Raw genomic sequence first — 15,390 nt, 5'->3', positions numbered from 1 at the left:
TTAGGATCAATGGATAAAAGTTAGACAGGAACCTATTAACTTAATCTGAGAAACACTTCCTGATAATTTTGTGGTATCTTTTGAGGTGAGTTATCTATTTCCTCTTGTTACGTATTTTGTGGAAAGAATATCTACTCCAGGAATGGCTTTGAATAGTTAAGTTCTAAGGACTCTTCCATTTCTATTCAGTGATTCTCTCTCTTTTTTTTTTTTTTAATTTAAATTTTATTTTATTTAATAATAACTTTGTATTGACAGAATCCATGCCAGGGTAATTTTTTACAACATTATCCCTTGCACTCGCTTATGTTTCATTTTTTCCCCTCCCTCTCTCCACCCTCCCCCCCCCCCAAGATGGCAAGCAGTCCTATATATGTTAAATATGTTGCAGTATATCCTAGATACAATACATATTTGCAGAACCAAACAGTTCTCCTGTTGCACAGGGAGAATTGGATTCAGAAGGTAAAAATAATTCGGGAAGAAAATCAAAAATGCAAATAGTTCACATTCGTTTCCCAGTGTTCCTTCTCTGGGTGTAGCTGTCTCTGTCCATCATTTATCCATTGAAACTCAGTTAGGTCTCTTTGTCATAGAAATCCACTTCCATCAGAATACATCCTCATACAATATTGTTGTCGAAGTGTATAATGATCTCCTGGTTCTGCTCATCTCACTTAGCATCAGTCCATGTAGGTTTCTCCAAGCCTCTCTGTATTCATCCTGCTGGTCATTCCTTACAGAGCAATAATATTCCATAACATTCATATACCACAATTTACCAAGCCATTCTCCAATTGATGGGCATCCATTCATTTTCCAGTTTCTAACCACTACAAACAGGGCTGCTACAAACATTTTGGCACACACAGGTCCCTTTCCCTTCTTTAGCATTTCTTTGGGATATAAACCCAATAGAAACACTGCTGGATCAAAGGGTATGCACAGTTTGATAACTTTTTGGGCATAATTCCAGATTGCTCTCCAGAATGGTTGGATTCTCAGTGATTCTCTTAACAGTGAGCAGTATTTGTGGTCTCTCCCTTCTCATTTTCCTACCCTCATTTTCTCCTTCCCATTACCCCTTCTTCTCTGGAACAGATTTCCTTAAGAGCATCCTGGGAAAATCCTCTCAATAGCCAGACATTTTCTGGATACATTTTGCCTTTCATAGTAGAGGCTGATATTATCTGAGTATTCTGCATTTGGTTTAGAGACCTGAATTATTTAATATGCAACTAAGATTTATTAAAATAAAATGATTTCATTTTAGAAGTATAAGTAGAGTGTCCCTTCTTCAGGATAGGAATTGTTGACTTTTGATCTTTACATCCCTAATATTTAGAATGCACCTTTCCCATAATGGATGTGTAAATAATAAGTAAATAAATAAATAAATAAATAAATTCACTTATTCATGCAGTTACAGAGTTCTTGACAAAGGGATGTGTGTATGTGTAAATTTGGGCATAATGCATAGTTTTGTTGTACACATTTGCATAATTTTAATGTATTTTGTAATATCAAAATCCATTGTAATTTTGACAGTATTTAAGAAACTACTTGAATTGAAATATTCACAGCTATAGTTACAATTTATTCCATATGACTTATTTTTATTATGTGAACAAATCATCATATATTGTGATTTCATGTATGAGAAATATAATATTGTCTTAACTATCTAAAATTACTACAGAAAGATACTTCTGACCAAAAATGATCATAAAACAAATTTCTCTCAAGAAAGTGACATTTTCATGTCTGGAAGATTCAAGCTTCACAGAAGAAAATGCATAAATAGCTTGATTTGAATATATTTAGTTCAAAGATTGAGACACTAATTAGTTGATTTTTTTTTTTTTAAGTCTGGAAATACTTTTGCAGTACTTGCTTAAAATAAGACCAAGGACTATATCATTTTTGTCTCTGTAATTTTCCAGGACATAGTACAGTGTCTGGCACTCAACAATAGTTGTTTTATAAATTCTTTTTGATTGATCACACATATTCTTTGCCTCTTTACTTTTCTTTACATTCTCTCCAAATGATAGGAATTTTCTTTATGTTGATCCTTAGATCCTACAAGCAATACTATTGTGACTTTGGATTATTCAGTTTGATTTAATGATTGCTAATCTTGCTTTTGTGCTACTCTAAGCTGTTTCCACTTATCTTAAAAAGGCTCTAAAATTACCAAAACAAAATACTTAAAAAAAAAAAAAAAAAAAGTATGTATACTTTGGTACTTGAGGAAGTAAAGTGAGGATATCTTGAAATGAAATAAGCAAAAATTATAAAGTTAGCATTGCAAAATAAATCAGTAATTATCAGAGTGTGTATATTTCTTAATAACATACATTACACCATTATGCTGGGCCAATAGAACTAACTTTCTGACTTATATCTCTTTTTAATCTAAAAATTACCAAGGTTAAATAACGTTTTGTACAGTAAAATTGAACTTTTTTAAAGATTGGTTTTGTTAGCTTGAAATTCCAGAAGGGTGGGCTTTATTTAAAAGAAGGAATTTTAGTTTTGCTTTTATGGTGTTTACAGTTAGTAATCTTTCAAATAATTTAGTCCTTTATAAAGGTCATAAAATCAATTCTACAATATAGCTTAAGTAACAGTAGATTTCATTTCAGTCTCATCTAGTAAATATTGAATGGACTGAGTTGGGTCTATAATACAAGTTTTGTTAAGTTTTTGTTTTAGTATATTAATACAAAACACATGAAAATAATTTCCTCCTTTTAGCTGCTAAGACCTGAGTTCGGGGTTGTTTCCCCTGCAAGATCTGATGACTTCAACATCCAACACAGTCCCGAGAGTCCAGATTCCTGTTCTCTTTTAGGTGTTAGTGGTTTTATCAAGAAACAAAGAATATTGAACTCTGGAATATGCAGGTAAAATGCTTTTCCATTCACATTTTATCCATGCTACTTCATTTTGGATAGTAATAATAATAATAATAATAATAGGCTGACACCATGATGCATAACACTTGAAAAGTGTCATTTTTTCTGAAAATTGTTACTGTTGCTTAAATCTGGCTGATCAAGGGAAATGACTGTTAGCCCATATGACCCCTTTTGATTTTTGCATACAAAGTGTCTCATAATGACATTATCATTGTAAGATAGAAATAAAAATGGTAGCCAGCCAACTTGTGACCTTTTAATGCCACATTAAAGAATATAAACCCCATATTTAAACTTTATTTTTATTTACTTTCTTCAGAGGAGAAAAATCTTCTATTTTTAGACTATTCATAAAGTAAGTCATTGTCAATACGAGAGAGTGTATGCAGTTAAAAGCCACAAAATAAAGCTGGTACAGTTTGTTTTTGTATACCAATGTCACTTTCCAAAAGAGAGATTATGTATGTTAAATAAATCGGAAGAAATTCTTGACTTCTAGGCTGCAAGTTAGAACTCATTGTTTTAAAGACAATGTTCTGTGTAAAGTAAAGCTAATGACTCAGAAATTTTTATATTGCACACACACATACACACAAAACAATATTGCATCTTTCTCAACATCAGTTGAAAAACTTTAGAGAAACCTGATTTTAAAAATATTAATTTGTTCTGTACTTTTAATTTATGTTATGGTCCTATATTATTTATATTGGATTCATAAATAGGTTCATCTAGGCATGTAGAATTTTGAATTTTGAATTGAGATTTTTTTTTTTTTTTTGGGCTATATAAAAATGTTTTGCTATATAAACTTATGGGATTTAGGGCTGAGAGACTTTAAGATAAAATCTAGATTTTATCTTTTTTTCGATTACATTATGTTTGAAAAGTAGGACCAGTCAAAAAGACCAGAGTTCAAAGTTCTGCCACTGAGACAATGGCCTGATTTTATGTCCCTGGATAAGACATTTAATCTCTCAGTGACTTAGGCAACTCTCTTAAGATCACAGGTTGCAGAACAGTAGCAGTCTATTTTGGTGGAAGGTTTCCCATCAAGATCTCCCTAAATTTGAATGAAATTACAGATCCAGTAAAACAAAAAGATTTTTATTCACATCTTTAATAATCAAGAGAGAAGAAAAGACTCTAGCTTTGAATTATGTTATGTAGTTAGATATATAATGTAAAGAAGTTGTTTTAATCTTAAATATTATTAATAGCAGCTGACTTTTTATAGTGTCTACTATAAATCAGACAGTGTAATAAGAACTTTATAAGTATTTCATTTTATCCTCACAAACTACCCAGGAGATAGGTTGGCTATTATTTAGGTGTTATCATTTAACAGTTAAGGAAACTGAGGCAAAGAGATTAGGTAACTTAATTCAAGGTCACATAACTATTAAGTATCTGAGACTAATTTAATTTCTCTATTATTCAATTTCCTAGATATAGATTTAGATGATCTTATCTCTGGAGTAAGCTCTGATCTAAAAAATATTTAATTAGTTAAAAAAATCAGCATTTATATAGTACTTTAATAATTGTGAAGCATTTTACAAATGTTATCTCATTTGATACATTTGATCCTCACAACAATTCTGTGAAATAGGTGCTAATATTACTCTCATTTTACATATAAGGAAACAGGTAGACTATTAAATGACTTGCCCAGAGACACAACACCAGTAAATACTTGAAGCTGAGTTTAAACTTGCCTCTTCCTAACTGGGTTAGACACTTTTTGAAGTTTTTTTTGCTTTGTTTTAAATTTTATTGGAGTCTTGTTAATTTTTGACTTCCTTATATCATTAGTTTTTGGTATAGTTTTTTGTTTGTTGACCATTTAGTTTGGCTAGTTGGAATATTTTTAATACATTCTGATAATTTTATGCATGTCAAGCGATGTCATTTGATCTGTGTTCCATTTATCAAGTAAAAAAAAATTAAATTTTTTTTATTGAAAAAGTTTCTCTTGAATAGTTTGTAGTTCAGTTGTGGAAAGATCAAATTAGTTTATATGATCAAATTAGAATTATTAAAGAAGGTGTATTTAAAAAAATTTAAAATCTAGTTTGCAAATACATTTTAAAATAATACATTAAAATGTCTGATTAGAATATATTCTTAAAGCATTGAATATTGCTTTTGTTACATTTATATCTTTTTTTAAAGTAGATTTTTAGAACATCAAATAACTTTCTGAATAGCACATTATAGTAATAGGAAATAGAAAGTAAGAAATATGGCTTCTTTGAATAGGTTAATATGAAGTTTTTGACAATGTCACTCCAAATTTAATGTTGATTTTGACCTTGGATTTAAATGGTGAATGGTCTGAATCTACATAGCTGATTTTGATATGACTTTTTAATATCAGCAACTAATAAGATAGCTTACTTTTCATAATGTTTTTTGGTTCTGACCAGTTTGAAATCCTTTCACTTGTCTTGGAGGGAACATTTGTGAAATTTTGGTGGGTGTTGTTTTATTTATTTTTTGGTGAATGGTCTCATAGAAACCTTCAGCCACCATTTTTTTTTTTTTTTCTGAGGCATTTGGGGTTGTGTCTTACCCAGGGTCACACAACTAGGAAGCCTTAAGTGTCTGAGGCCAGATTTGAACTCAGGTCTTCCTAACTTCAGAGCTGTTGCTCTATCGAGCCATCTAGTTGCCCCGAACCTTCAGCCACTTTAATTTCTTAAATTGGAACAATATCTTTGTAGTATCTTTAATGATCTTATTCTATTTCCTAGCATAAAATCCCACATTTTTATATACAAATGTTACCCTGGTGATATTATAATACAATAAATTTTGGAATGCTATAGTCTCTATAGAATCTGAGTTGGGATATGACCCAAAATGAACAGTTTATTTCTACTGATGATTTATGCCTAAGAAATGATATGAGGTATTTAATCCAAGAAACAAATAATCAGAAAAGAGTAGGGAAAGCCAGTTAATGTAGAGAAAATGGGGAGGGTGGGGAGGAACAGACAGTTTAAGCATCCTAATACCCATGAAATATTAAAAAATTTAAGAGCCTTCAGTACTTGAGTAAACATAGATTGAGAACTCTAATGGAGTTGGGTAGATGACCAGGGGGAAGAATTTTGGCTAAGGGATTTAAACTCATATTCTCTGACTTCTACAGTCTTCTACAGACTTCATGTCTGTACCCTTTAAATTGTAATTTAAATTTAAATTGCCTCTTAAAAGAATTATTTTTCAACCCATCCTGTTCCTTCCCCAAAATAGAGCATACTCATTATATAAGTGCTACACTTAGCTGCCAAAAAAATCCTAATCTGTCCAGAATGACAGGCACACAGGTGAGATGATTTCAGGCAGCAGGTACACAGTGGATTAAAAGATAGAATATCCTTTGTTAGGGAGGATTCATATGGTGGTAAGATTTCTTTATCAGATTGTAGAACTGAGAGTTCTACGTGAAGTAGGAGAGCTGTCTTTCACAAGGGACAAGGGCAGTGTCTCCTGAAGATTTCTGCTAGACATGATCAGGGACCTGACATTACTGTTCTGCTTCTGTGGATTCTTCATTGAGCACAGTCAAAAGAGTTTGCCTCATTTAAAATTTTTTTTTTTGTTATAGTGTACACGTTCCATTCTTCCTTTGCTTGGCTCTCATGGAGGAATGGACTTTGACAAACAAGATGAAGTTAAGAACAAGAGCCTTTGAAAAATAATTTAATATAGTGGCTTAGCAGATCTCTGGGAGAACCTTGATGAGCATTGTATAGGAAGTTATGAATGGGTTATGATTTGCACCAATCGAGGGAATCAATTATAAGCATTTAAACACTCCTATGAGTTATATAGTTATAAAGAATAAAACAGCCCTTACTCAGGGAACTTAAATTGTGGAAATAGGAGGAAATGAGAATTACATATATTAGATTACATGTTACATATATTACATATATAATTAATTATATGTAAGAAATTACATATATTAGAAATGACCTATATAAGAAAAATTAATATGAATAAAAGAACAAATACAAATAAACTCAAACTAGTTAAACACAAGGTACTTGGGAAGAAAAAGGATACTAGGAATTGGTAGGAGAGAGGAGAGATCAGATAAGACTTTAAAGTACCTTTGAAGATCACAAATAAATTAAATATGTGTCCTATAATGTGTCCTATTTGAGATGCTGTTTTCCAGAGCTTCATATATTTTTGTAGGGAGGTTTGAAAACTGGTCATTTCTTATAGCACTTGGCAATAAATTGACAATTTATCAGAACCATATTTCAATACCTGAAAAAGAAATTAGAATTTATATATTGGTCATCCCCCAGTGTAATTTTTAATTGTGTTATTTATCTAAATGCTCTACAAAATTAAAAAATGAGCATAAAAAGAGTTGAAACCTTTCAAGACCTTGGGAAATAGTTTGTAATAGCTCACATTGTAGCCCGTGTAGTGATTTTAATTCATTCTGATCTGAAGGACCCACTGCCTGTTTTTATAATGAATCTTACATTTTAAAATAATGTTTTATTGTATTTTTAAATGTAAAAATCATTAGTAGTAGATGGGTTGAACAGAAACAGATCGGGTATTTGACCTTCCATTAATAATATGTCAGATGGTTTAGTCAATTAGATAAAGGATTTAATTGATTAAAAGAGTTTGAAAAGTCAAGGTACACAGTGTTTGAGGAAGGGCAGGGCAAATTTTGACTTACCTTATGGATGTTTGTGCTATTCCTGTCAAAAATGTCAAAGTCATTTTTGGTGCCTGGTATTTTATGCATGCCAAAGTTACCTATTTTTAGTTGTGATTTATGGAAAATGATGATTTGTTTTAGCTTCTAGTAAAAGGGAATCTCTTATGAGGATGTGAGATTATCTTTGTGGTGTGTTAGTATCTTGCAAATAGTTGCTAATGCTTTTAATAGATTGAATTGAATATTGAAAGTCATGGTTAAGGAAAAAAATGAATAAAGGATTTTTTTTTCTTTGTATATTTCTTGGTTTTTATAGCATTATCCCTTGTTTTCTCTGCTTTAGTTAAGAATGAAACTAAATGTTTTAAAGGAAACAACCTGACAATTATACCTCAAAAGTTGATATTTTTAGTGTCTATATCTTGTGAGGTTAAGTGGGAAAATTATTCCCATTTCACTGATGAGAAAACAAAGTCTCAAGATTATCTTGTTTAGGATTAGCAGATTTGATGACTGTCAAATATCAGAATTAAAATGTAACCTAAAGTTATTTTCTTTTAAACTCTAAATCAGTGCTGTTTCCATTTTACAATGTGGTGTTTACATCTCTCGTTTTTCTTCTGCCATAATACAAAGAGAGTTCCAAATTTATATATAAATTTTTTTATATCATAAATTTAAAATGATTGTCCTTCCTGTCTGTTATTGGGGAGGCCACCAACCTTGTTGTCATAGAAGCCATTTTGAAAAAATTTAAGAGCTTTTAGAAAAGTATAATTTAAAAGTGGAAAAAGGGAATATTATGAAAAGTAGAGTTTAAAGAAATTTCATTCCATCCATTCTAGAACCTGAATTCTCCCAGAGTTTCTGGTTTTTAAGGCTATTTTGTTACTCCTGGAATCTGTCAAGTAGAAATTCATTGGAGTTTAATACATGTTTCAGAAATAGAAATAGAAGGATCAATTAAAAGTCATTCATCTGTTAGTGAGAATTCAGAATCTGACCAGATTAGTTTCTTTCATTTTCTTCCAAAAAGTTGTCGTCAGCCCTGTCTTATATAATGACTTATTTCCCCTGTTCTTGTCTTGCTCTTTTCTATACCTTTGTTTTTCATCAACTTCTATGCCTTCTTGCCTTTTTCTTCCTTACTTCTCCTCCTTGGAATTATTATTTTTTTAAAACCCAAGGTGACGAGATATCCCTCTTACTCTCACATCTCCTTTTCCTCTAAAAAGAAAGAAGTTTATTCTTCAATTTTCTCATAGCAATTTACATGGATCTATCATTTGAATTTGTAATCTGTTTTGGATTATTTGTGTATATAACTCATTCATTCATTAGGTTCTAAGCTCTTTAAGAGCAGGAACTGGGTTTTATTTCATTTTTTAAACTGTAATTCCTACTGTAGTGCTTAATGAATGCTAAGTTGAATGCCTTACATCGAAGATTTAGTATATTGTGAGAATGGGAGTTTTAATTAGGGGAAGAGGAACATAAGAAATTTTGAAGCATGGGATGCTTCAGAGAAGTACTACAGCTGAGTTTAGGGTATCATAATAGAACTATTAAGGCTAAGGATACTGAACATCCTAGTTCCTGGGAAGAGAGAAAGCTACTAAATGTAGAAGAGAGGGATGAAATGATATATGAGAAAATAGCAAAGATAAATCCTGCCTTTTTCAAAATCTTGTCTGTAATTTGTATATAGAAACGGGGTAGAAAAACCTTCCCTTGTCATTGCCTTGTGTTTTGGTCCTAATTACCCCATTACCCTAAGATGTAGAAAACTTAAACTATTAATTTAAGTATATAAAGAAATAAGCCATTTGTGGGCTAGCCTGGAAGCCTAAGAAACACATCCAAAACATTAATTCTAAGTATCAAGCAACTCATAGAAAAAACCTTTGAAACAGTCCATTTGTAAAGTGAGTACTTCCTTGTATCTCCAGTGCCTAGCATACATTAAATGCTTTAAAAATGATTTATTGATTTCTTGAAGGAAATTGGAGGGGTTACCAGTTATTTTGTGACTTTTGGCTTCTATACATTCTTCTCTCCTAGTCATAAAAAAGGATACAATTGGGGAGGGGTTAAATTTAAAATTATTTGAATTATAGGTTGTAAATTAAAAATCTCATTAGTAGTAGGATTCCTTGTAGTAATATTACCCTGGACAAAACTGATAGTTTTTATTTGGTTAACTTGATATCTTTATAGCAAGAAGCCACATATTTTGTTGTGATCATGAAGTTATCTTTTATAAAACTTTTTCTTTATAAATTCTTGTATTAACTAGAACTAGTATATAATTGTAACATTTCAAGTTTTGGAAAAAAACAAGTACAACTATTTGTGAGGGTAATGGTTTTCCTTTAAAATTGATACAATTTATGATAATAATCACACGCATTCATATTTATATGCTATTGTGTAGGCTTATTCTTTCAAAATGATATCTAAATTAAGCAAAGAGGTGATACTTAAACATCTTTATTTGTAGTTTTCATATATTGAGGTTAGTACACTATTTTAAAAAAAAAAGGAAAAGAATTCCAAGATTTATTATTTTAGGCTTCTGGTTTTTGTAATCTATATTTTGTTGTATATTTCTGTCTTGATTAAGCTTTGATGTAAACTAAATAATACAGCTAATTTCTTTTCCCTAAAAACTATAATTATTAGAACTCTCCTAGGCCATGGCTTTAAATATCTGAAAATTATTTAGACTGGGGTACAGAAAGGAACAGATTACATTGATGTAACAGAGTGATATGTGTGTGAATTATTGTTATGGAAAGGTTGCCAATGAGCTACTTTTAAACAGTTCCCACTGCAGTTTCTTTTCTTTGTTCTTCTCCATAGGCTTTGTCTCATGAGAATTTATTAAGATTGTCATTGAAATTTAACTAGGGTATTAGAATTGCACTTTTCTGTGAATATACATTTTGATGAGAAAGACACCATGTGTGATGGAAGGGCAGAAATATGAGAAATTTTAGTAAAAATTAGATTAATTAGTGAATCTGTTCAGTATATTTAGTAAGGAATCAAGAAAAACTACAATAGAAATATTTTCTATTTCAGATATATAATTCTGAAAAATCTGCTTTTGATATTTTAATTTTTAGTTGAATTTTTTTTTCTTTTTGTATTCTTGGCTTCAATATTTAGAAGGTTGAAAGTATATAATGTAATGACAGATATTAGTAGTGATAAATAAATATTACAAATATATGGAAAATCTAATCTTACGCTTTGATTTTTTAAAAATTTGATGTAAAAAACTTTTTTTTTGAGATGTGCAAAAGTTTGTGTGGGGGGGGCCAGATGTTGTTTCTCTATTCCCAAACTTTTCAGTTGCAAGAATCCATAAACCTGCACCTGCTGGGAGCCATGGAAAAGCCAGCCCTCGACGAATTCCAGGCCTCTGCTTAAAACTTTTTTTTTTTTACTGGAACTAAATGATGTTGCCATTTTTATTTTTAGGTTTGCTGGCATGGGTAATCTCATTAAGGTGCTAACCAGGGACATAGACCACAATGCAGCACATTTTTTCTTGGATTTTGAAAGTAAGTCTCTTCAGCCTTTCACAGTTGGTGCATAATGGTAATGGTGAAACATTGTTTATTTCTACCACCACAGTGAAGGCAAGCCAGTTTGTTGGTAAAACATGGAAAAAAGAGGTTGCATGATTTTTCTTCTATAGTTGCTGAACGTTGTCATACAATTTTTTGATTTTTCATTTGCTGATGTTATTTGAGTCTTTGTATCCAGTGCTGTCCTCTCATTGGTCCATGAAGCAAGTAGCCTTATGATGAAAATTCTCATTGTGCTTTAGTGACTATGCTGAGCAGTTTGATAGTAACTCTGGATACATAACGAAATCTTATTTAGTTTTGTTCTATCATTAGATGGCAACCAAATGATTAAAAAAAAATCAAAAATTTGATTTTATAATGGTATGGTCCAAGATTTTTAGAGTATTATACTTAAATTGGTATATAAGTTTCATAGAAAACTTTTAAATTAAAGAGTTAGGATATAGTTATGCAACTTTTAAATATTCAATTTTAAAATAAAGTCCACTCAAGTATAATATAAAAAAACTGATGAAATTGTTTTTGATCAAATAATAGAATACAAATGCTCAGAACACTAGCACTATTGAAATACTGAAAGAATTATTCACTATAAGGCCTTTAATTAAACTTGTTAGGAAAACTTTGAGAAGAAATATAGTAACAGTCTGCCAGATGTTTTATACAGGAAAACCACATTTCACCTCTAGGTCCTACAAGTCAATACCTTGAGAATAAGGATTGTTCTCCTGGTCACAGAGTGGGTAGCCTGAAGGATGAGTTCACACCTGAAGAGCTTCCCTTTCCACTCTACTATTTTTTCTACTATATTTCAGATGTACCTTTTTATAAAGGGATATTCTCTCTTTTCTCATTCTTGTCTTGACAGGTACCTTAACATGGGGAATCTTCTTAAAGTTTTGACATGCACAGACCTTGAGCAGGGGCCAAATTTTTTCCTTGATTTTGAAAGTGAGAAGATGATTTTATATATCTATTTCTCTTTGCCTGCAGTAGACTGCGTCTGTCTTGCACTAAATGAATGTCTTCACTTTGCCATCTTTATAATTGCTTTGCATGACTGAGCTATGAATTGTTGGATAAAATTTCTCTTGCCTTCTTGAAACAATCCATGATATTTCATTCATCAAATTGAGATAACATTTATTTTTCTTTATTGAAGTGTAGCCATATCTTACAAGAAGGATATACACTCTTATCTCAAGATTTATCAATACAAACATTTAAATGAAAGTAATTTTGGTGGATATGACATTAGAAAAACATCTCCAGATTTATTAGAAAAAAGCAATATCTGGGGATAATATGCTGTATTTTCAAGATAACTTTATCAATATTAAATTATTTTATTCCCATTCTTTAATATTTATTTATAAATTTGTTCAGGAAGGCCATTCACAGCTCAGTAATTTGGGCATAATATTAAAAGGTAAGTGTGAACCTAATCTACTTGATTTTGGCAGAGAATTGCCTACTTTGTAAAGCTTGAAAAATTTTTAATGCATTTCAGTCATATACTCGTCCCTTTTCCCCAATTGATATTAAATGAAAATTAAAAAAAAAAAAAACAAAAACAAAAACAAAAAAACTGGTTCACAGACCTTTAAGTAATTTGCCTTCTGTTTGTTTTATGTTGCATGACCTATTGTAATATGGTCTAAGAATGGCAGGTAAGTGTAATTGATTGCTGTGCATGTGGAACTGCTTTGCTCTTTGGCTGTTAGTATTGCTTTAGCTTGTTTCTATCCAATTTTTAAAAATGATGTAAAATAGTTGTTTTAATTTGGATGTTGCCATTTTAGCTGAACTTAAAAGAAATTGTTAGGAAAGGGTGAAGATAAGTTACTTTAGGCTTTCCATTATATTTTCTACAATTGTATAGAAGTTTGAATCTTTTTGAAGAAATTGAAGAAAACAAAAATTTAAAACTTTTCTGGTAGTGATGATAATCACCAGGGAAAATTATTGCCTTTTTTTTTTTAATGCGTTATTTCATTTCCCTGATTCTAAATATAGTTTGCAGTACATGTAGTAACATATAGTTATCTTTTTTGATAAGTTTTGCTTTTTTCCCCTTCAGTCAGGCTCAGTGAAGTGTAACATGATATATAGCTAAGTTATATATTTAAGATGAATTTTGTGGTCTGGTTGGCCAAATACTATGTTTCATTAATAACATGATTATAGTTTTAAAAAATTTGTACTTTTGTGCTAACTTACAGCACTCTTAGGATTAGTGTCAATAAGATAATCATTCATCAACTTTTTTCCAAATATATGAAGATTAATTTCCTTTACCCTTCTCAACAATTGAATATTGCTGTTTTAAGTGCATGTGGAGCATGTGGTTAATGGCATCAGCTTGGGGAATGATGAGCAGATTGCTGACGTTAATGATGACATTTTTAGATGAGGCTTTTACATTTCAGCTGTATTTTAGTCCATATATGTCTTTTTCAACCTTTGTCTTGTATTTATATTTGCTACTCTCTGTTTCCTGGCTTCTTCCTTTCCCTGATTTCAGATACCTTGCATTTGCAGAATCTTGGCTTTAATATGGTCAGGATCTTGTTCAAGACTTGGCACTTGATCTTTGTATATAGTTAATTTTGAACTGTTGTGGCTTTGTGAAGAAGAATGAATTTAATATAGTGTTTAGAAATTTATTTAGTTTTGGTCTACCTCCCCTTAGGGAAAGAAAAATTTGTTATACCAGATTTGTTTTATAAAATTCAAGTAGATGATTTAGTGAGAATAAAAAAGGTCCCTAGTGATATCAGTGAAGGACTAATTTATAAATTTTCTATAAACAAATGCATTAAATTTAAAAATGATACATAATTGCATATGTGATCAAATTTATACTGTTTTGTTTAATTTAACTTGTTATCTGGGCAGAGTATCAGTTGTGTACAAAAAATGGAATTTGGCCTTAGCACTGCTTTTCAGTTTAAATATATGTTTTGCATAGTTTTTAATATAAGAACAACTTGTAGCTTATTTTATTTTGGGAGATACATCTTCATAAAATTGCTTAGTCACCTTAAAGAAGTAGTTATTCTTAGATAGTAGAAGCACTTTCCTATACCTTATTTGTGCTACAATCAGAGCTATCTTTTATTTTCATGTTAACTTTCTGTCCCTTCTCAGTATTTGTTAGTTCTTATGTGATTTATGTAATGATAAAGAATAGTTGAACATGTATTTTGGAAAATAAATAATTTTTTGCAAAAAAAAGTTGCTCATTTTTGTCTCGCAGCAACTTTTAGGTCACATATAAGTTTACATCATTCTATTACATATATATTTTATGCCAGTTAGAATTTTTCTAGTGTAGTATACCAGTATAACAGAACTGGCCCTGAATGTTTCACATAATTAATTCGAGTTGGGTGAAGCTTATGTTAATACATATAATATTCATAATAAGTATAATAAATAAGGTATAATGAATGAGTATAGGAAGAAAGGAAAGTATTTGGTAGCTTGGCTTGAGTGGTTACAAACCCAGTTTATATGACTTTGAAGAAATCATTTAACTTAACCAGAGACTCCCAAAGACTTTACTGGCAGCTACCAATAAAGCCATAAAACAAAAAACATTAACAATAACATACAATAGCAGTAAAAGACATAGTAAAAGCTTTTTCAAAGTATTTTCTGGTCATAATATTCTGCATAGGATGGCTATAAAGTAACAAATAATTTCTCAGCCTATTTGAGCTAAGAGTATGCATAGAATACATGTACAAATACATGCATGCATACATACATATATACTTCCATTTATTGTTAAGGAAAATAAAATCAGGGAACACATGAGTTTGAGGTGATTATTTTTAATCGAAATGAGAATTTAACTTAACTTTTGCCCTATTTATTATTTTTAACAGTATACGATCACTTCTTTCTCTTGAATGTGCCTAAATTCCCTTTCCTTTTCTCTACCTTCTTTTTATTTATATCTTTTATTCATTTCACTACTTTTTAGTATTTACTCTAAATTAATCCCTCTTTTATTTAAAAAAAATCTTTCCATCTTGTATCTACCAGTACTTTTCATCTGTTCTTTTAAAATTATCGTTTGGCCTGTTAGCATCTCTGTTAAAAATAATCCAGAAATACATACTTTTCTATGTATGTCAAAGCAAAGCCACATTACACTGTA

At 30.7% G+C, this 15,390-nt stretch overlaps 1 protein-coding gene across 4 annotated transcripts in view; it reads left to right on the top strand.

Moving 5' to 3' along the window:
* The window catches only part of CYRIB (CYFIP related Rac1 interactor B), a 197,519-nt gene that overhangs the window by 152,178 nt on the left and 29,951 nt on the right, over positions 1 to 15,390 (top strand). Inside the window, exons 3-4 of one of the 4 annotated variants that reach the window (XM_051971088.1) lie at positions 2,761 to 2,909; positions 12,091 to 12,173. In XM_051971088.1, coding sequence (XP_051827048.1) covers positions 12,101 to 12,173 — 73 coding nt within the window. In that variant the 5' untranslated portion in view covers positions 2,761 to 2,909; positions 12,091 to 12,100. Of the gene's footprint in view, positions 1 to 2,760; positions 2,910 to 11,103; positions 11,193 to 12,090; positions 12,174 to 15,390 lie in introns of those variants that run through there. The other 3 variants (XM_051971087.1, XM_051971090.1, XM_051971089.1) reach the window with 3 other exon arrangements.

The sequence above is a fragment of the Antechinus flavipes genome, chromosome 1, assembly GCF_016432865.1.
Source record: "Antechinus flavipes isolate AdamAnt ecotype Samford, QLD, Australia chromosome 1, AdamAnt_v2, whole genome shotgun sequence".
NCBI lineage: Eukaryota > Metazoa > Chordata > Mammalia > Dasyuromorphia > Dasyuridae > Antechinus > Antechinus flavipes.
Note: the sequence above shows the minus strand (reverse complement) of the source record. Positions and strands in the feature narration are given on the sequence as shown.